The 22,835-nt window shown below is 45.6% G+C and overlaps 1 protein-coding gene across 3 annotated transcripts; it reads left to right on the forward strand.

The window, feature by feature from the left end:
• Positions 1–983: 983 nt before the first annotated feature.
• On the forward strand, positions 984–21,735 carry C17H4orf54 (chromosome 17 C4orf54 homolog). Of its 3 annotated transcripts, none has more exons than XM_061164344.1 (3): positions 984–1,267; positions 3,762–9,174; positions 17,083–21,735. In XM_061164344.1, the coding sequence occupies exon 2, from the start codon at positions 3,793–3,795 to the stop codon at positions 9,139–9,141; it is 5,349 nt and encodes a 1,782-aa protein (XP_061020327.1). In that variant the 5' UTR covers positions 984–1,267; positions 3,762–3,792; the 3' UTR covers positions 9,142–9,174; positions 17,083–21,735. The 3 variants fall into 3 exon arrangements, with proteins under 3 accessions (XP_061020327.1, XP_061020330.1, XP_061020329.1); XM_061164347.1 differs by lacking the exon at positions 17,083–21,735 and adding an exon at positions 12,294–12,337; XM_061164346.1 differs by lacking the exon at positions 984–1,267 and having other exon boundaries at positions 3,614–9,174.
• Positions 21,736–22,835: the final 1,100 nt, after the last annotated feature.

Consider the following 22,835-nt stretch of genomic DNA (forward strand, 5'->3'; position numbering starts at 1 on the left):
CCAGGCTGCACTACTCCACTATCTATCTCTCAGAGTTTACTCAAAATCATATTCATTGAGTTGAATGAATGTGATGTATCCAACCATCTCATCCTCTGTCACCCCCTTCTCCTCCTGCCCTCAGTCTTTCCCAGCATCAGGATCTTTTCCAATGAATCGACCCTTCACATCAGGTGGCCAATATATTGGAGCTTCAGCTTCAGCATCAGTCCTTCCAATGAATATTCAGGGTTGATTCCATTTAGGATTGACTGGTTTGATCTCCTTGCAGTCCAAGGGACTCTCAAGAGTCTTCTCCAGGACCACAACTTAAAAGCAATGGGAAGCCTTACTCCAAATTTAAAGTAATCACAAACTGTCTCTCCCATATGGCACCTCAGAGGATCCTGAAAAATCCTTTGTCTAGTTTGAGTCAGAGTTTAAACCTGTCTCTTCATTTCTGGTCTTGTAGTCTACATTGGATAACTGTTTTGCTTTTGAATGAAGTATTTGTCTATAATACTATGCCATTGTCAGAGGCCTGAAATATAACAATCCCCTTTCACTGGTTGGTGAATAGCCTGGCCATCATTTTCTTTAATCATGTTAAAGTTTTCTTCAATGTGATACATCGCATAAGACTTTCAGGGAATGCTAAGAAACTTTCTCTTCAGAGATAAATATAATGACATGAGTCATTTCCTTTGTTGCTCTTTCAATTCCCATATAAAGTTATCTACTGAGTATACCTTGCCTAGTCTAGCAAGTATGCTTGCTTCATATGGGTTAATGCTGGTGATATTAGTCACTGTTAATTGCTCAAGAGCTGAGATCAGGTAGGCAATCACTGAGTTCATTTGTAAAAAAAAAAAAAATGACTGTAGTCATGTTAGGAATAAATAGCTCTATGGCTAATGAATGACAAAAAATTATCTCATCAAAATTGAAATTATTTCACAGTAGCATATACTACTAGAGCTCTGGAAATCTAGAGCTCTGGAAATGCCAGGAAGCAGAAGTTTGGTGCTTTTGTCTTACTTTACTCTATGATTGGTCCTTGTTTTTCCATTTATGAGTTTCTTTTTTTAACAAAAATATTTTAATAGAGTCTTGCTACTCCAAGTTTTCTGCTTTTTTGATTTTTAAATAGAACTTGTGGTTTGAATTAAACTCTGTTTTTTGGAAATTGACCTCACTTGAAAAAGGTCAATTTTTTTTTTCTACAAATTTTTTCCTATGCTATCATTGACTTAGAATAGAGAAAAGGAGCCACACAGGTATTTTGGAGGTAAGTGCCTATTTTAGGTTAACCTTCTCTCTTTGTGGGGAGTTTGGGCTAGGGTTGTACTCTCTGGAAGAAGCAAAACTCTGGAAGAAAGCTGCTAGAACTCAGGACATTGAATAATTATGCTTAACCTACATCCAGGGCATCTGACCTTTCAATTCTGTGCTTTGCCAACTGCAAGGCAAAACTGCTAAAATCTGTTGAGTTATCATGACAGACAGGGCCATATGGAAAGTGCTGGAAACATTTCTTCTTGAAGTATAATTGCCTTGATGGGCAGAAACTCTGTTTTCTAATCAGCTAAGGAGTGTGTATGGCCCACAGTGTTTGAGGTAGTATTCAGGGTTTCTCGTCCAAGGCTTCAAAGCAAAATTAAAATGGGGCTTTGGAAGTATTCTGCTTGCCTGGAGGAGACAAATGCATTTTATTTCATTTTATTTATAGGCTCATGTTCCTTAATCCCTGAATATATAAAGTGAACGCAGGCTGATGATATAAACAAAACAAAACAAAAAAATGATTACATGGCTTATTTGTGGTCATTCTGATGACATAGCCTAGGTCTTCTTGCTCCAGTCTAATTGGGCATCTGGGTGTAGCAGACAGTATTTGAGCATGGAAGTCAGTAAGGCAGTGTAGCAACATGATGAAGGGGCAAGCTCTAGAACCAGACAGCCTGGGTTTGAATTCTGCTCTATAATTTCTTAACACCTCTGTGCTTCAGCTTTTCCATCTGTAAATTCACTACAATTATTGTACCTAACTTACCAGGCTGTAGTGGGAATTAAATAAATAAATACAGACACATCTAAAAGTGCCTCAGATGATGTGTCACACATAGTAAACACTATGTAACCCTTAGTTGTAACTACTGCGATTCAGTTTTGTATTATCATTAAGAATCTAGGATTTTGTGCCATTACACCTGGCTCTCCATAATCAAAAATTTGATCACAGACTCAGCAAGTCCCCTCTTTCTCTCTCACTTTTTTGTTCTTTATTCTCTCCCTCTCTGTTTCTGTTCCTTTTCTCTTACTCTCTGCCTCTAGTGCTCTGGCTCTCTATCCACATTGTGATACTTGATATTTCCAGCCTTCCCTATGTCATGTTTCAATGGCAGTGATGTGGGCAGGAGAGACTTGTCCTGGGAGAATGGCAGGGCTGCACTGTCCACATCCCAAGGATGAGAAGGTGGCTGCCTCCGTTGCTAGGGTCTCCCACTCCATACCTCCCCCCCACGTCCAGCCAGAGGAAGGAACATTTTTCAGTGCGGGGGTGGCCTTCATGCTGGAAGGGGATGGTTGATGGTGTTATTTTTGTTTCCCACAAATGTGAATGTTTAAAATAGTGCTTTATTCAATCGGCATAAGTGACACATAGACTATGTATAGTGGTGGAACTGGGCCTGGCAGGCGATGGGAGCCAGATCTCACCAAACCAAGAGTTGTGATTCTCCACTGATAGACCCAAGGGATCTGCTCTGAGGATGGCCAGCACAGAACCCCCATCTGGGGTTGCCTGGCAAATACACTTGCACAACTCCTGAATTGTTTGAAATGAAAGGATCTCAGAGCCAGTGACCTAGGATTCTGGCTTCGGTGCCATGGGGCATGCCAGCGGGTCACATTTCCTCTCTGAACCTCCCTCCAAGCTGCACTGTACTCGTGAAGGGTAAGTGTATTCGTTGTTCTTCCGTGCCTTCTGACTCAATGCCCTGCAGGTCTGGAATTCGGCCAGTGTAACTGAATCGTGAGGCTGCGGCTCAGGCTATATATAATTGGAGGTTTATTGTCTTGCCACGGTTTTGGAAGTTTAGGGAACTTTTTGAGATTGTAGGGATTTGAAGTAGTGTCAGTTCGGAACCACGTGGTGCTTTTTCGTGACTCTAATTAAAAGTTTATTTCAAGTGTTAAGTTTCAAGTCTCTGAAAATTGCCCTTTTACACTTTAGTCAACAGTAAGGGCTGGAGGAGTTCTTCCTATTTTTAAACAAACAGATTATGTTTCATAAAGTGGAACTTTGGGGAAGGAGGGAGAGAGTGTTTTATTCCTACGAAAGGTAGTATTACCAGAACTCAACTGATTTAAGATGAAAGAGAAAGAAAAGGCATAGATTTTCAGACAAACATAAAGCTGCCATATGTCCAAGGGAGATTTTGAAGTCTTTCTGGGCTGTCCTTAATTGATTTGAAATGCACTGCTGAATTCAGATATCTTTAAGAACAAGGCTGGGGGTGGGGGGACACATTTAATCAGACTTGGGAATGAAAGACGGCAGTGAGTAAAGAATAATTTTTTACTTGCTAGACATCCCTGTAATAGATTACATAGGACATTTGGTTGATTTCAATTAGAACCCACACGTCTTCTCTACCTCCCACATTCTCTCTTTATCTCAGAGCCTCTTCTCTCTACCCTCAAGTGTGGTTTCAGTATGACTAGGGAATAGACACTAAAAATATTTCTGGAATGACGTGACCCACTCTTACCCCATCCAGGAAAGGGACAAGGCTCCACAAGAAACAGCACATGCTTTCCTTTCATTTCTGGAAGTCCCGGAGTCGACCTACAGATGCTGCTTCTTCCGTGGTCGATGGCATTCAGACTCCTAGCTGCCGACAGCGTCAGGCCAACAACTGGACAGAACAGTTTGGCTGCTGGAAGCTGGCCACGGTCTCGGCCAGAGCAGCAGCCCCCTGGCCACAGACCACCTCTGCCACCCCACCCAGGAGCCTTCCTACCTCCCTCAGGTTGGCCTGGGCCCCGCCACAGGGGCTGAAGAACTGGGAGGTGGCGGCGGCGGTGGCAAGGGTGCCTGCAGCCTTGGGGCCAGTCCAGGCACGTGGGACCCTGCTTCAGGCTGCTCTGCAGCCCCTCCAGGGCCAGGGAGGGACCCAGGACAGCCCCGTCGCTCACCACTGTCTCCTCCTGTCGCTGACACCTAGGCGAGGACTCAGAATGGAAGGCACCCCTCCTGAACTGAATCTGCAGGCCAGATCCAAGGAGGTGGGGGACGGGGTGTGCGGAGCTCAAGATAGCCAGGAGCTAAAGCAGCAGCTGCAGCCGCTTCCCAAGCCATCAGCCTCCTCCCTGCGAGAAGCAAAATATGTGGAGATGTGCGCTTCAGCTGGAGTCCCGAGGGACAGTCCCCGGACCATGAGACTCACTCGGGAGCAGCGCCAGGGGGATCAGAGGGGCTCGAAGAGTCCCCAGGAGAAAGCCCAAGACGAAGTTAGCAGTCAAGAGCACGAAGCTCCAGCCCCCCTGAAGAACTTTGTCCCCTCGGAACTCTCCAGATCCCAGCTCGCCAGTACCGATGAGGGCGGCAACCCCTTCTCTTCCTCCTCTTCCTCCTCCCCAGTGGACGGAGCAGAAGAAGGTGGCCTGTCCAAGGTGGATGGCACCACTACATCCACAGGGGCTCTGGCCACCTCGTCCTCATCCTTAGGCTTCGAGAGTGACAGTGGTGAGAACGCGCTGCGCTGCCAGCCCAAGGGAGAAGAAGGGGAAAAAGCAGGAGGACGAGGAGGGGGAGGAAGAGGGAGATGTGGGGAAGGGGATGCCACGGAGTGCAGAGACATTATTGCCAAGTCTCAGGGCAGCCGGGACCCCCCCAGAAATCAGGAGGCCCATTACATCACCACCCACGAGATCCAGCTGAGCGAGGTGGAGCAGGACATGGACTTCGACGTGGGCCTGGCCTCTCGCTGGGATTTCGAGGACAACAACGTGATCTACTCGTTTGTGGACTACGCTTCCTTCGGTGGCAGCGACGAGACCCCAGAGGACGTCACCACCCTGACCGAAGAGGACGACGACAACAGCTGCTACCTTAGCACCACTCCCAGCACCAACGCCACCCGGACACCCAGCCCCACCAGCAGCGACCCCGCCCTTCCCAGCGCGGGCAGCGGCGGCGGCGACACCAGCAGCACAGAAGTGGGCAGCGGCCCCTCGGACGGTGACCCCACTCCCCCACCCACGGGGCCTGGCACGGCCACCCCGCGGGAGCCCTTGCCCAAGCCCCCGGAGGCGGCTTCAGGGGCAGCAGCAGCCACCGCCGCCAGCAGCTGTGGGAACGCAGCAAGCCAGATCCTCCTATCAATCAAACCGACTTCCCGGGCTATAAATGAGCCTAGCAACGTGTGTGCAAAGCAAAACATTATTTATGCTGCCAAGCATGAAGGCGACATGAGCCTCCGCGTCTCTACAGCTGCTGAACACAATTCCAGTTCGCTGAAGCAAGACCCGGCTGCAGCCGTGGCTCAGGACCATGCAAAGAAATTCATCGCCGTCCCTGCTCGCCTGCAGACCCGGTGCGGGGCCATCCGGGCGAAGGAGCTGGTGGACTACTCCAGTGGAGCCTCCAGTGCCGTGAGCGAGCTGGATGATGCGGACAAAGAGGTGCGTAACCTGACCTCTCGGGCCTTCCGGAGCCTCGCTTACCCCTACTTTGAGGCTCTGAACATCAGCTCCCGGGAGTCCTCCGTGCTCTCCGAAGTCGGCTTTGGGCGCTGGTCGACCTTCCTGGACTTAAAATGTGGAGGTGTTGGAGCCAGGGTGGAACAGAGCCTCCTGAGGAGCAGCGCGGCCTCCGTGGCTGCAGGGCTGAGGAAGGGCGGTGGGGCCAGGACCACGGCAGACCAGCTCTACATCCAATCCAAGAAGTCCCAGACCAAGGCCTTGGAGTTCGTGGTCAGCAAAGTCGAGGGCGAGATCAAACACGTGGAGACACCTCTGTGTTTCCAGAAGCAGGTCCAGTCGGGTCCGCGCGTGGTCACCCTTCTCGAGCCTCTGAATTTACGCAGTGAGAGCAAGGCCACCAAAGGCCCCAGCAAGGGCCCCGGGTCAGTGTACACGGACGACGGCTCAGAGACCTCCGAGAGCGGCAAGCCCGCCTCCCGCGCTGATGGCCCCCAGAAGTCCAAGTTTGCTTCCAGCCTGCTCAAAAATGTCATCTCCAAGAAGATGCAGCGGGAACACGAGTTCAAAATGGAGAGGGGAGAACTCAGCGACACATCCCACCATCACCTCTCCAGCACCTCCAAGGAGACGGAGGGCCCTCCCCCCGGGGCTGAGAAGCAGCGCGAGAGGGGCTTGCAGAGGCAGAGTTCTCGCCACTCGGAGGCCGGTTCCGAGTACACGGTGGTCAGCATGTCTGATGCCGGTGGGGAGGGGGCCGTAGCTGGGTCTAAATCCCCCATCTTCAAAGCCAGCGCCCCTCGGGAGAGCCACGCAGGCTCCGGCCGTCATTTTGCTGATGGACTCCCAGAAGTGTGTGAAATTAAAAAGAGTGCCTCAGAGACTGTCAAGGGCATCTTCCTCCGCAGTCAGAACAGTGCATTCCGGTCCTGGAAGGAGAAAGAGGCTGAGAAGCGAGAAGAAAGAGCCCCCGTTGGGAAGCTGAAGCTCCCCAAGGGGGGTGACTGGAGGGCCGACTTGGGGGAGATCTCTGCCAGCAAGTCCACCATCATGTCTCGCCTCTTTGTCCCCAACATCCAGCAGACACCCAAGGATAAGCAGCCGGGGAAGCAGGCCACCAAGTACCCTGCTGCTCAGGCCACCTCCACGGCAGTGATCCGACCCAAGGCTCCCGAAATCAAGATCCGCCTGGGGAGCGTGCAACAGCCGAGCTCGGACTTCAACATTGCCAAGCTGCTCACGCCCAAACTGTCCAGCGGCAGTGCTTCCAACCTCTTCAAGACCATTGAGGACAACAGCAGGGCCCAGCAGAAGCTCTTCCGGGGGGACAACCTGGAAAAAGTGCCCCAGTTCCAGGTGAGAGACGTCAGGGACAAGTCCAAGGCCCAAGGCCCCCTCCATCAGGTGAGAGATGTCCGGAAACTAATCAAGGGGTCAGGGGACAGCAGTGACAAGGGCAGCGTTACCCCAGAGCAGGGGCTGACTGGGCCCAAACCCAGGCAGCTGGCTCCTGCCGCTGGGGGATCCGGATCCTTGTCCCCCATGGTGATCACGTGCCAGGCGGTGGTGAACCCCAGGGAGGACAGCGCGGAGCGAGAGCCCAGGGAGAACGTGGGCAAGGGAGGCGGCAGGGTCTTGAACTCCTCCTCGCCAGAAGGGACAGTCTTGGTGCACAGGGCGTCTGGCAGGCTGCCTGTAGCCACCATCGCCCCCAATAAGCCTGAACAGGGCTCCTACCTGCCTGTGCTCAAGATCGTCTCCAAGGCTCAGAAGACCCCAGAGAAGGTCAAGGAGGAGGACGTCAAGGAGGAAGGGAAAGGCCCCAAGACATCCCGGAATGCCCTGGAGAAGCTGACGGCGGCCGTGAGGTCCATGGAAGAGCTGTATAGCTTCAACAGGAACGAGTGGAAGCGGAAAAGCGACCCCTTGCCTCTGCTGACTGACAGCCACGTCCTGTCGCTCATCGCCAGCGAGGAGCGGGAAGGGGCCGCGGGTGCTGACCCCGACAAGTTGGCCAGAAGGCTGGGTGAGGCGGAGGAGCCGCGGGGCGTTGGGAACAAAGGCGGAGTGGTCCTGCGAGGGGGCCCAGAGCGTCTACAGCGGAGGAACTCCAACCCCAGCACCGAGAGCGTGTCAGCCCGCGCGGCTGCCTTTGAGAACCTGGCCAGGGAGCGGCCCCGGTCCCTCTATATTCCCCCGGTGCACAAGGATGTGGACAGAACCCAGCCCCTGCCCCCGCTCCCCAGCCAACGGAACGTCTTCACAGTGAGTGCCAGCAGCACCCAGAAAACTGGGGGAGTCGCTGGCAAGTTCCCGCAAGGCCCTTCTCCGGAGAGTCCCTCGGCGGCCGCCAAGGGCATCAGATCGCAGGGGCTGCGGTCCCTCAAGATCTCTCCGGCCACCCGGGCACCTCTGGAAGAGGTGACCAACAGGAAAATCGGCAGCAATTTGGAAAAGAGCAATAGTGACTGTGAGAACTACCTGACCATCCCTCTTAAAGGAAGCTCTGCAGCTGGAGAGCTTCCAGGCAGGCCTGGGGCAGGGAGGGAGGGACCTCCAGCTTCTTCGGCCGCGGCCACTCTCTGCAGCTTGCCCCCGCTGAGTGCCCGCAGTCAGGTCCCCACTAGCCCCAAGGGCTCTCAGGTCAGTGGAACCAGCCGGCCAGCTTGGCGCAGCAAACCTGACCACTCCCGGGAGACAGTAGCTGCCCCCGCGGGGCCCCAGAGCCCTGAGCATCCCCCCACCGCCATCTACCACCAGCAGCCACTGCCCTTCACCCTACAGAGCGCCCAGCCCCAGGTCCTCTGCTTCTCCCCGCCAGGCATGCCGGCCCCGGCACCCGCCGGCCCAGCTCCCGTCCCCACAGACCCCTTCCAGCAGCCCCCACCTCAGCAGACCCAGCGCAAGATGCTCCTGGATGTGACCACCGGCCAGTACTATCTGGTGGACACACCAGTACAGCCCATGACCCGGAGACTGTTTGACCCCGAGACGGGGCAGTATGTGGACGTGCCTATGACCTCCCAGCAGCAGGCAGTGGCCCCCATGTCCCTCCCTGTGCCTCCCCTGGCCCTGAGCCCTGGAGCCTATGGACCCACTTACATGATCTACCCCGGGTTTCTGCCCACGGTGCTGCCCGCCAACGCCCTGCAGCCCACGCCGATTGCTCGCACTCCAGGGGGCGGTGAGCTCTCCCCGCTGACAGCAGAGCCCCCCAGCAAAGAGGCAGCTGCAGCGTTCGCCGAGGCCCCCTACTTCATGGCCTCCGGTCAGTCTCCCGCCTCCTCTTCCTCCTCTGCCCCGGCAGCCACCTCCCAGCTCGTGGGGGCCAAGGGCTTTGCCCAGCTGCACGGCAAGCCTGTCATCAGCATCACCTCGCAGCCCCTGGGGCCGCGGATCATCGCGCCCCCCTCCTTTGACGGCACCACCATGAGCTTCGTGGTGGAACACAGATGATGGTCACCAGAAAGCCGGAGGGAGCAGCTGCTGGTGAGTGACCATCACTTTGATAATCAGGTTTAAGGGATTAAGAGCAGCACTAATGCTTTGTGTTTGAAGTGGCGGGTTTATGGCAGAGGAGGTATTTTCGGAAGAATAGAACCCCATTCAAATTATTAAGGAGCTAATCTTCCTGCCAAGCTTCCTTCTCTCCCCACTCCTCAGCCCCACGGCTGGCCTTTTCCCTTTGACCTTTTCAAATTGCCTGAGTGTCTTTCCCACAGTGAGTAGGAGGGATCTCTCAGGGCTAGCCTTGGGAGAAGATTGGCAGGGGGGCAGAAATGAAAACCTGGTCTGGATTTTGTGGAATGAGCTTTATTCCTTGCAGCCCCAGTGACAGGCACAGGACATCTTTGGAAATGCCATCACTCTGGTTGCTCCTCAGAGTAAGGAGAGTCAAAGACTGACATTTTCTTGTTAAGAGGTTTTCTAAAATCTGCAGAATGGCTTCTGTCTGTCCACCACATCTTTCTCTTGAGGTTTCTTATACAGAGACTATTTTTAAGCTCTTGTTTTTGCTTTTAGACAATCAGAATACTTTGTTTAGGCAAGTCCAAAGTCTTTACAAAGTCTTTAAGGTATTTTACACACACACACACACACACACACACACACACACACACACACACACACGGCTTGACCCCTATGGGATAGGAGATTCCTAAGCTGCAGTGGCTCCTGGGATGGAGCTGCTGTGTTTGATCCAGTCTGTTCAGAGTGAATCCACTATGCTCTGCTGGGAATGCCTACAAGGCACCCTTTCCTGTCTGCTTTCTCTCCCATCAGAAAAGAATCAGCTCGCCCTTGTTCCCCTCTCTAAATGAGGTAGATGTGGATTCTGACACCGGAGTCCATCCAAATTCATTGGTGGGAATCCTTGCTGTAACTACAGTCCATGGAATGTGATAGGAAGGGGAGCCCGGTTTTTCTGAACCAGGACACTTTAGGTCAAGCATATAAGCCAGGGGCAACCTTCAGACAGGCTTCCCTGGTGGCTCAGTGGTGAAAGGGAGATACAGGTTCAATCCCCGGGTTGGAAAGATCCCCTGGAGAAGGAAATGACAACCCACTGCAGTATTCTTGCCTGGAGAATTCCATGGACAGAGGAGCCTGGCGAGCTACAGTCCATGGGATCGTAAGAGTTGGACACAACTGAGCAACTGAACACAGACACACACACCCTTCAGATACAGCAGGAAGCTGCCAGCACTGGGGGGACAGATTTGCCTTCTCCTTCTCCTATCGTCCTCACATGAGGAAGGGTTGACAGCATAAATGCTAAAGGGTTTCAGACCTTGGTAAGAGCATACTGAACTGAGAAAGGAGAGGAAGAGGGGAGGGACCTTTTCTATGCTTACCTGAAAAAAATAAGCCATTCCTGTCTTCTCTGTACTGAAGAGGAAGAGAGGAACATTGTTTCTTTCTGCAATGAAAAAGCCTTAAATTAGGAGGTAGGATCAGAGTGCCAGCATCTTCTCACCAGTTGTGTGTTCTGGGGCATGCAAACTCTCTAGGATCCATGACAACTGTGTGTCAATGATTTCTACTGCTCAACATTTGTGTGAATGTCAGATCATGGAACAGTTGTTGGAAAATATAAAAGCTTTCCAAATTAAGGGATTTTACTATGTGTTATATTTGCTAGGCTGCAAAAAAAAAAAAAAAAAAACACCCCACAATAGACCACTGTTCAATAATTCTTGGATTTTCCTCTAAAAATTCAGGTAAAAGCACAACCCTCATTTGACTTCTAATTTAGAAATAGATGATTCGAATTCTGCCTTTCCAAGAATTTGCAACAGGCTGTATGTAAGGAACACAAAAAAAGAAGGAAGGGAAAGATTAAAGATAAATAATGCAACTGTTGTTCAATGTAGAAAATAAAGAAATATGCATGTGGAAGAGGCCCCAATTTAGAGATAGATTGCTTTGCAGAAGGAAAGGAGTAGCCTCTAGACAAAAGTGTTTTCATCTTCTGGACAGGTGGGATGTTTACCTAAGGCTGTTTGGGAGCAGCTAATCCTGGGAGGCCTTTGTGTGAGTTGTGGAGGCGCAGGGCAAGGGGAACGGAGGACAGGGCCCCGAGGAGGGAGGAAGTGCCACAGGCTAGCTTCGTGTCCTGTAGCAGCTGCCTCTGGCCCTTCTCCCGTCTGCTGAGTCTGGAAAGATTAGGCTGGAGTGGTTTCCGTCAGACACAAATACAAACCCGAGTTTTTTGTACTAGAGATTTGAACAGTGATTTCTTTGAAAGCTTTTCCCTTCTTTAACATTTATTTTACTCCACAACCCTAAAGATAGACAGAAAGGCAAAAGCTGGCTTCAAGATTTAAGGCTAGTCAAGGAAAAAACTGGGGCTTCCCTGGTGGCTCAGAAGGTAAAGAATCTGCCTGCAGTGCAGAAACCTGGGTTCAATCCCTGGGTCGGGAAGATCCCCTAGAGAAGGGAATGGCAACTGACTCCAGGATTCTTGCCTGGAGAACTCCATCGACAGAGGAGCCTGGCGGACTACAGTCCATGGGGTTTCACAGAGTCAAACACAACTAAGCAATTAATACACATACACACACAAATACATACACACACAGAGGAGTTAATTATCAGCTTTCTGTGTACAGGTGAAAATCTAATTACCCAAATTCAGATGATAGCTAAAATCCTTCAAGGCTCAGCATCCTGAAAGTTCTATGCCACTTGCCAAAGAAAAGTCAGGTTTAAAAAGGGAGAAATGTACAGTTCTTTTCCTTGTGTGAAAAAATTTAAACATGGTTCAGATATAGCAAAAATTACATGGTACACCCCCATTCATCTGTTGGTGTTCGTACGGACAGTCAGTGTGAGAAGGCCTGGAAGCTAGTTTCAGTTTAAGATTTCTTTTGAAAACCAGACTTATTCCAGAGTTTTTTCTTGAGGTAGAGTAGGGTTTTATGTGCCCCCCTCAACTAAGAAGTCACATAAATGACTTGATCCAAACACAGCATTTCATAGAGCAGAAAACTGGGGCTTTAGAAAGAAGTGGTTTTGCTGAGGTCCCCAGAGAGGGAGATAACCAGGACCCATGGGGCTGGCTCCTGGCTCCTGGCCCACACTGTGTGCTGTTTGTTTGTTGGTAGGAGTCATGAAACAAAAAAAGGATGGCAGAGGAGCCTAATGAGCCCAGGACTGGCAGCCAGGACACCCTGGACCTGCTCTGATTCTCTTGACTTTGGTAAAATGAATGTTTAATAAAACGCGCTAACTCCTTCATTCATTCCACGAGCATGAATTACATGTTTACACTCCATCAGCCACGGTGAACTCTGTGATGAGGCTATGAACCCACATGTGACCATCCTATTAATACAAGCCAGGAGCCTGCACTCCAGCTGGAAGATACAAGCCGTACACACAGAACTGCAAAACCAGTGTTCAAATCCTGTCTTAACCTTTAAGATTCCTTCCAGCTCAAATAATAAGTATTTCATCATCTATTTTTAGCTGCACGTTGTAACCAGGAGCCTTTCTTTCTCCCCCATATAGATTTGAGTATACCCAGCTGCTGCTCCTCTCGGATTATTCTGTTATAAATTTTCCTCTAGTTTTGCTTTTATAGGTGTGTCTTTACTGTTTCTCTTCTTCCTATGAACAAAATTGCAGTGCTCCCCAATCTTTGCCAGGTCACAACCCATCTCAGAAGTTAAGCAGTAATATTATGTATTTTATTTGTATTTAGTAATGACATCACACAGTGTGATAAATGGACCAAATTGTTCCCAGCTGGTGGCCAGAGAGTTACAACAGAAACCCACTGGGAACACACCAGTGTGCTGGGCATACCAGTTCAAAACTTCCTAGCTCTCTCCATTTTTGTTAGGCCTTTTCTGTTTTAGGCTTTGTTGTTTGTTGAGTTTTGTTTTGGAAGTCCCTTCTCCATAGGATCTTTGATGCCTTTTCTGATGAGATTATTTTTGTTTTCTGTCATTTGAGGCATGTAGCTATATTTTTCCTTCCCTAACATATTCAGTCTCGTGCTTTCTCCTGCCCACCCACTTACATGCTGTATTTTTGCTTTAAAATCGTATCTGAGACTTGATACTAAATAGCATTTACAAGGGCATAAAGATAAATATGTGATAATAACAACAGAAAACTTTCATTGGCACCGTGCCTGCCACCCAGTGGGGACTGCAATTATTTTGTTTCCTTTGAATGTCTTTTCTTTTTTTAATACTTGACCCATTTGCTTCTTCATTTCTGAGTGTGCCTTATACTGTTCTTGTGTCATTGTTCTTTCTTTTTCTCCTCACTTCTTCAGAGTTATTTCTACCTCCTGAGTAGAGCCCCAAACATCAGCAACTGAAGAGGAAAGAGAAAGGGAGCAGACTCAGGGGAAACTATTTTCATAGGGTTCTCTAAAGGGGACCCATGGGGTCCTTAGATCATCAAACCCTGTCCCCTCATGTAAAAATTGCAGGAGAAAATTGAGGCTAACCCTTCTTAAGTCACAGTGTCCCTCTAGGGCAGAGCTGGGACTCAACACTGAATTATCCCAGACCAGAGTCTATTTCCATTTGCTTCTTTCTTAATGCTGCCCGGTCCCCTTCTCTTTTTCTCCCACTCTCCTTTCTGCTCCTCCATCCTGGGGTCGGGTCCACACCTTAGTTCCCTCTTTTCTTCCCTTTCCATTTGTTTAAGAATTTGCTTTCTATTTTTTGATAATTTCTTTTTTATTCCTCATTGTTGTTTCTTCTTTCCCATTCCCTTGAAGTTGATTTAGTTTAAAGCCCCACCTTGCTTCTTCCCTTCTTCTCCCTTTTCTGTTTGGAGTCGGTTGTCGTCATGGACTAGACCGCTTCAAGGGCGGGCTTGAAGTGGCGGCTCCCTCACCTGTGTTCTGGGCAGCCTCGCGCACGAGGTCACATGGCATGCTGCAGGCAGCACGCTGGACATTTCATTGTCAGCTCATCCCATGATCACACTCCTGAATCAATTCATCTATATCTGTTTTTTCCTACCTTGATTGTGGCTTCCTCTCCTGATGATTATATATAGCTGCTGTTGTATGATCTTCCTCTTGTCTTTTTTTTTTTTTTGCCATTTCTTTTCTCCCTTTCTCTTTCCTTGGATTGTAGCTTTCCTCGTTCTTATTATTTTGTGCATTTCTCTACAAGTTTTTTTTTTTTTGTCATTGTATTTTCCTCAAACCTCTATAAAATTAATACAAAAGGAAAATTAATAGCTAATGTGTATTCATTTATTATATACCAAGATTTAACATCATGCTGCTTGATTCTTTAAGCCAGTGGGTACTTTCTTATCCCCATTTGACGAATGAAAAAATAATTTGTCCCCAGATCAAGGGACCAGCTGAAATCCAGGCCCTTTGCATTCAGTGGCCATGGGTTGCCCACTGTCTCCCTCTCTGCCCTGCACATCTCAGTTCCTTGTGAATTGTCCCTCTTTCTTAACTGGGAAAAGGGGGAGAGAATAAGGTAAGAAACGGATCCTGAATCTGGCAATGTAGCATATATTAAGCCTCCACGTGTGTTTCTCTTTTGATTAAAAAATTAGCTCTCCTTAGTCATTAGAACACTATATGTCCCAAATAGAAATAGTTTCAGCACTTCTAGGGGCTGTGTCTGCCAGTGTTTGTGTGGGTGGGGTGGGGTGGGGGTAATCTGTGTGTGAGGGGGGTGGACAGGTAACTCGGGGGGCGGTGGCAAGTGTGGGATGCCACCTGAAAGCAGGGTCTGCTAAATGCCGATTTAGCATTTCAGTCCAAAGGAAGCTATATGGCTTTGACTAAAACCCAGGTATGTGTGCCTTGAAGTCAGGCCCCCTGGCTCAAAATCTCCCTCCAGACAAATGACTTGCCCTCTCTGGACCTCAATTTCCTCAAGAGTAAAGTGGGGATACCTTGCAGAAGCATTGTGAAGACTGAATCATAAAATCACTGCAAAGGACATGGCATACAGTCCATGCCCTGTCATAAGAGTTCAGTCTTCCTTGGAGCCCAGAAGCTCATCAATGCCTCAGAAGCCCCTCATCTCTCTGGGGCCTCCACCAAGGCAGAAAGGCAGACCTTTTTCCTGCATGGCACAAGGGGCTGGTACGCAGGATTTCTTGGTCTTTCTCCAAACCAGAGGTCATGCTCACAGTTCTGCAGTCCCCTTTGTGCTGCCTGACCCCCTGGGGCAGGAGTTGGCTGTGGTCAGGGTCCTCTAGTATCCCCCATGCTTTTCAGCATGTTATATAGCTCTGGGCATAGGGCGCCAGCTGCGTGTGGTGATTTTCCCCTCTCTCTGGGCACAGGCCTGTGTGGAGCAAGGGAGAATCTGGCCCAACCTCCCTGCTGAACTCTGTCATGGGTTCCGTCCTAAAATCATGGGAAGTCATCCAGGCCAGACTGCCTGGTGACAGGACAGTCACCCCCACCCTTCCCTGACTTCGTCATGACCCTCTGCCAGGGTCAACTGGCAATCATTATTTCAGCCTTAATAGGAACTGGAGCAACCTTATTACTTTCAAGATTTTAAACACAGTTCCTCTAAAGTTAATATATATTAGCAGAAGCAATATCCCACAAATGAGTGAAACGATGTTACCTAGACTACAAGTCCCTGAAAATGATCCCAGCAATTGGTAGAAACAGATTTATCCTCCATTCCTCAGCTTGCTCTCCCCATCCTGGGGTGTTTTCTCTCTCTCTCTCTTTCTCTCTCTCACTGTTTCTCTCTGTCTCTCTCCCTTCTCTGCTCAAGGAGTCCTTGCAAACTTTGCTTCATGACAGGACTCAGCCTGAGTTGTCCTTAGATCCACATTGACATTTTTCTTCTTGGTCTCCTATTTTCTTTTCCTCCCCTTGTAATTATGTTTTCTTTTCCTGTTCTGTGCGTCCTAAGGTAGAAAAACTTTAGCAAATGAGAAGTTTCCAGACCTACAACAGTCCCTTTTCTCTTGAAAGTCATTTCTTGATATAAAGTACAAAAGAGTAAAATCAACAAACTTGAAATATATACATATGAGCTCTAAACCTATAATTAATCTTATAGACTTGTTTTTCCTGAAGCATATATTTAACGCAGGTCAGTTTCGAGATGGCAGGATTAAAATATCCTTTGCCACACTACTCTGATTGCATATAATTGATTAGATAGCTGTTATTTGATATTTCTTGAAGGTTGTTTTTCACATGATAGAGTCGTCTAATCCCTAAAAAAATATTACCTGTAGGCCACTCTATTTCTGTCTTCATAATATTATGTTCAAATTTCAACTCCCAAAGGTTAATTTTAAAAAGTTCTTTAGGCAAAGTGCTATTAGATATACAATATATAGAGAGATTGACAGAAAGAAAGGGCTAATTTTCAGTAAGATTTTGAACCTGTCAATGCTTGCCTTAGAATGGATTGAAATAAGTTATAGACTCTAACCAGTATATCTCATTTCAAACAAAATGCACAGTATGAAATTCCACATAATGTAGGTGGTGACCATTCACTTTGGAGTATAGAGTTTATTCATTTCACTAAATTAATAACTCATGATAAATTTAAAATGTTTCAATTTAGTTTAAATATCAGTTTTGCATGTTTTAAGAACATATCTGTTAAACTATTTTCTGGTATAGATGATCTCAGTAAAACTAAATATTTAACTCTAAAATAATTTTTGAATGGATTGACTGTATTCAATTCAAGTTTCAAAAAGATGTCCCATTTAGGGAAATTTCTTGAAGTCAGTAGGATGTCTAGTAGGTTCAGAAACACATTCTCCAATTTTAAAATGTGAACTTCAGCGTTATTCATACTGAAATTAGCCAAATAGTTAAATAAAATGTATCTTGGCATTTTTCTTGCTTCTTTAAGAGTGAGATTTACTTTTATAACTAACAGTCTTTTCTTTGACTATGTTTGTTTGTAGGAACAAGACAGAAAGATGGACAAACCTTCTTAAATCTGAAGGCTTCATTGTAACAACACTAAGAATCACCTGAAAAACTTCCTCTAGATATGTTGTTCTTAGTTTTTGCTTCTTATAAACAAGTGTGTAAGTTTCTATATTTTTCTGAATGACCCTGTTAAGACAGTTTGTGTTATTGCTGATTGAATGGTTGCATTTTTTCCTATGTAAAACTATTTCCTTTTGTACTTTAATATAAGCTTTCCCTTCATCTTTCCTTCCTGCATTTGTGACTAGGCAAACCATCTCTTACATGTTCTTGTAGTTCAGTCAAAACATACAACAGAATAAGATTGGTTTTGTTGTGTACAAAACTAGCAAATCAGTCATTTGGATCACAAATCTCCCTACAGATTCTTGGAATATATCAGGACTGGCTGGCAGAGTTGTAGCATTTGTCTGGGTTTAAATATGATGGGTCTGTATTTTGAATCATAGACCAGCCAAGCCTAGTCATTCTCGTGGTTATATTTTACTTGTCCTTTTATTGGGTTTAGCATGATTTCAAATGTGATTGTGAAAAACATCGTTTTTAACTTTTGTGCCTTGTTTTAACTTTCCCATTGGTACGATGCCATGACACTATTTGTTGCCTTAAAGTAGAATGGTTTGAAAGACTGGAGAGCCAGTGCTTGCATTTAAGATTAAGGTCTTGATTTCAGAAAGGTATAAAATATCTATTTCCCTCTAGAATCCAAGCTTTGCTATGAGTGTGGAAGATTATATTCTTCTTTAATGATTCCCTCCATAGTTGCATACTCCTCTTTCTCACAGATTGTTTGGAGTCTGAAGTGTGACCTGTTTCGGGTAGTGGAGTAGAAAGTGAACTCTGATTCTCTGATTCTCTCCAGCACTCACCATACCAATAGCAGTGATCTAGGTTTATATCACTTGCTCCTTATGGTTCTAAGAGATGTCGAGAATCCAAGTCATAGAATCTTTCATTGACATTCAGTACTGCCTCAGTTGTAGCCCACTTCTGAAGGTTATTTTAGTGAGTGTTCATGGTAAGTTTTGAAGAGCTGATTGAACAGATAAATATTTAAATAATCATAATTTATAAGTGAGTCAATATATATTCAACAATGTTAATTGGAATATTTCTTACTTTTAAAAAGAATAACTTGAAGGTTCTCCTGGGCTTTTCAAAAGAGGAATCTCCTCTTATTTACTTATTTTTTCAAAGATAAAGCATTCTGGTAATTTTTTAAGCATTATTTTTATTTTAATGATCATCAATATTGATTTTTGCTTAAATTACATCTTGAAACCACAGAATTTTATACTGTTCATGACTGAAGATAGTTATGCTTCCATCTCAGTTGTACTCTTTAAAAAAAAAACCTCAATTTCATATTCAGGGCCTTCCTTAAAGGGGTCTTACTCTGAAAAGAGGTTCTTTTGGGTAAAAGGAAGGGTTTGAGACAGGAATAGTCAGCTCTGGTCACAATTCAATCAGTCATTGGGCTGATGAGCTATGAAATGAGGAGACTGCCTCTATGAGATATGGAGCATGAAATATGAAATAGTCTCTGTATTTGGAAAAGATGCCCTTGTGCCATAATTGGGGGAAGTGTTATTCCTTTGTTATAGACATCATATTACTCAACTCCATCAACAGATTCACCCCAGAACTTAATTTTTCATTACTAGGAAGTGTCTGTCACAGCATCAGCCCTTCCTTATATTCAGTAGAGATGTCCTGGGTCTGGGTCACTTAATACTGAAACAAGAATGTAGAATCAGCTAAAGATCTCAAACATAATGCTCAAATAACTTGTAAAGCTTTCAAAAGACTGAAATCTCAAGTATTGAACATATCCTGTGAAACTCAGATAGAATTTCATAGCTAGAACCAGAATTGACAAGACTGTTTCAAAACTACATGTGAATCTTAGGAAAAGCCAGTGCTGGTGTTAAGTAGTCAACTATTTCCAGGTCTCCAAAAAGAGAGACATCTCCTTTCCTAGAGAATGTGGTGGTGCCTTACCTACCAAGGCTCTGGGGATCCCATAAGCTACTATCACTATTTATCATTATTTTTCTCTAACAGATCTGAGCCTCAAATTTTCACATTGAGGTAAACTAGGAAAGAAAGAACTTTTCATTTGTTGGCCCTATCAGAGAGGCCACATCCTCTGAGAAGCTGCTTTGGTTGTAGTAAATGCCCAAGTTGTTAAAAAAGTGATTTTAAAGTAGTGTTCTATGAACACCATATCATCTGTGATAATTTCATGGTTCTCTTTTTCATCAAGCCATAAAAAGCAAAGCTGCCAGGCCATTTACCACCTCAAATGATAGAGGGGTACATTTTTAAAAACATGAGATAAATCTAAATCCTCACTTTTCATTGTTTTATTTCTTGAGGTTGTGTTGATATTTGAATGAAGTAGTTGTGTCCTTCCTTATTCAACGAAAGCTAAGTAGAAAAATCCAAGAGTATATGAAACCTTCTGGCCCATAAAACCATCACCCTAACAGTGTCCTTTCAGCTACCAAGCTACCTTTTTATGGTTTAGATACACAAAACCATTAATAAAGCATGTAACATTTCCTATAGGGTGCCTGGAGCTTGACTCTAATTAGAATTGCAGAGTCTGGCTTTTGCCATCTCTTCTTGGGGTTACATGTGAAATGTAGTTTTCCAGATGAACCTCAGGACATTTTGCGTAGAAATCTTGACCCCTTTCCGCTTTTTCCCTGTTGGTCAAATGGTCAGGTTGAAATATGCTCCTTTTGAATTGTTGTTGGAAAACTGAACAAATTTGTAACCAGTACAACAATTTAATTCACCAGAATGTATTTTCTTGAAAAACACTCTCTGAAATTGCCCTCAGGATGAAATGAAGCCCAAATATGCAGTTAATGAGTTAACATATTGGCTCTCTGTATGTCTGTCTGCATCTATGTTATGTCTGTATGTGTATGGCTCTCTGGATATCATTGAGCAAATAAGCTAAAACAAATTACACTTTGACATCTTTATGATGAATCTTAAATGTTAACATGCACTTCAAAACCATCCTTATGTCACTCAGAAATATGTAGCTATATAAATCATTTTAATTTCAGATTTGATTTCATCATTCTTGCCTCTTAAAGAGATTTAATGCATTTAAATTACTTTCATATTTCATAGAAATGAAAGTCTGTGTTTGCCACAAATTGAATGCTCATGCTACCTGAAATAATACTTTGGACTGCAGGACAGTGTTGATTCTTAAGTAGACTGACTATAATCACATGATAAGTATATATTATATGTGCATGAGAGGACACATTCAGTAATAGTCTCTGTGTTTTAAAACCATCACGGTACACATTTTCCTATGTGGTGCTTGAGGAGTTTCATTCTACAGTTTACAAGGTGTAGGTTTGCACCCCAAATTCTCAGGGTATGCTATTTTACCCAAATACTTGAAAGAAAAAGGTGCCCTGTATTTTATCAGTACTGTTGAGGGGAAAAATTATGTGTAGGTTTGTTTTAGAAGACTACTCATAAAAATAAAATTCACACAATATGTTAGGCTTTTACATAATTTCTAAAGAGGTATATGTAGAGATATGATATATATTTTCAAGAGACTGTTTCTATATTCTTAACTAATTTCTGGGTCCTAAGTAGACCTCACAGGTGCATAAAATCATTAATAAAGCATGTAGCATTTGCTAAGTTGTACCTTGAGTTTGAATCTGATAAGAATTGCAGACTCCGGTCCTCTGGGGGAAAAATAAAAACACAGGTCCATCTGTGGCACGTGTGATTACAAGGCCCAGGGGAGGATTCTGAAAACTGGAGTATTGACATACCCCATGTCTCAGAAGAGAACTGAACCTTCACAGCATTTGTAAGCTGTTACCATTCTTGTTTCATGTTGCAACTTAGAGCATATTATTAGTTGTATTCATATTTGATTCATAATGGTGCAAAATAAAACACACACACAACACATCAAATTTGATTTCTTTTTTTAAGTTTCATACTTGCTTTTTACAAGCTAATGTTAATGGCGAAAAGTCCCTTCCAGGGCTTCCTGAAATTACCTATCATCCCTGTATACTTTTTCTAGCAGGTGGTCCTTTCTTTTTCTCCCCCTTTGAAGACGTTGGTTTCTATATTACACTGAACTCATCTTATTGTACAGTAAAGACAGTGGTGGTTAAAAAGGATGTGAAGACTGAAGAAGTTAGGTCCCAAACAAAGGAGAGTAAATTGTGTGGTAAATGGAGAAAGACGTTGGATGACGCTGAACTATACCCCTGACTATGAAAAAAGCCAGTGGGAAATGGAAAGAAGGTGGCTATTTAAACTGCTCTCGTGATAGAAATCTTGGTGGAAGAGTTCCTACTTGAGATCTGATGTGATTCAATTATGGAATGCAGTGAGCATGCCCAGCGGGACTGTGAATCCAGCCCAAAAGCTCTGAGAATTACTTTGTCAGTGTATTGCATACGGAGAAAACTACTTAGACAAGGACTCTGTGAGACTAGCCTACTTACCTTTAAGGGACAGCATTTGTAAGTGATTGTGCGATCTTGTGTAATGGTCTTTGATTCTTTTGAAAAAAAATGTTTTGTTCTTGTTTTTTCTTTTTTTCCAGTAAAAGTAAATGCAAAGAAAATGTGCATTGTTTTGTCTTTCTTTTAACTCAAGAAGCAAGCTTTGGACATTTTCCTTTTTTTCTGTCTTCTAACAAATCTTTCCTTTAACTTAAAACACTCTATTATGTTTCACATCCAGGTTGTATTAGTTTTCTCTTGTGGTAACCATGAACTTAGTGGCTTAAGCCACTGTAAATAGCGGCTTCAGACAACATGAATTTAGTATTTTATGGTTCTTGACGTCAAAGTCTGATATGGTCTTTCCTTGGACCTAGAGTATTTCACTTAATCAAGGTATCTAAGGCATCTACCTGCTTGCATTATTAAGTAGCATTGTGAGGGGCATCTATCAAGGTATGGGATGCTCCACCAACACCAAAGAGCAACCCAGACAATGAATATCCCCAAGGGTTCACACTGAAGCCCAGGAAAGAATTTGTGGTCATCCCCTTCAAAACAAACTAAATGAGGTGCACATTTGGAGACAGGGCAGGAAGGATCAGCTCTAACACTGAAGTTACTATAAACCTTAATAATTGCATTGTATTATTCCAGCAAGCTTCACTGCAGTATACCCATTCTGTCCTGAGTATTCCAGACTTGAGACTGTATACATGTGGCAGGGTTATGGTGAATGCTTATGGTAATGGCACAGAGATTAGCAGGTGCCCCATCCCTGCAGCCTTTTCATACTGTTCATGAAAAGGCTACAAAAATGTTGGAGAAGACTCTTGAGAGTCCCTTGGACTGCAAGGAGATCCAACCAGTCCATCCTAAAGATCAGTCCTGGGTATTCATTGGAAGGACTGATGCTGAAGCTGAAACTCCAATACTTTGGCCACCTCATGCGAAGAGTTGACTCATTGAAAAAGACCCTGATGCTGGGAGGGATTTGGGGGCAGGAGGAGAAGGGGATGACAGAGGATGAGATGGCTGGATGGCATCACCGACTTGATGGACATGAGTTTGAGTGAACTCTGGGAGTTGGTGATGGACAGGGAGGCCTGGAGTGCTGCGATTCATGGGGTCGCAAAGAGTCGGACACGACTGAGCAACAGAATTGAACTGAACGTCCCTGCAGCCAGCTGTGTCAGCAAACATCTTTAACCTAA

Source organism: Dama dama, chromosome 17, assembly GCF_033118175.1.
Source record: "Dama dama isolate Ldn47 chromosome 17, ASM3311817v1, whole genome shotgun sequence".
Lineage (NCBI taxonomy): Eukaryota > Metazoa > Chordata > Mammalia > Artiodactyla > Cervidae > Dama > Dama dama.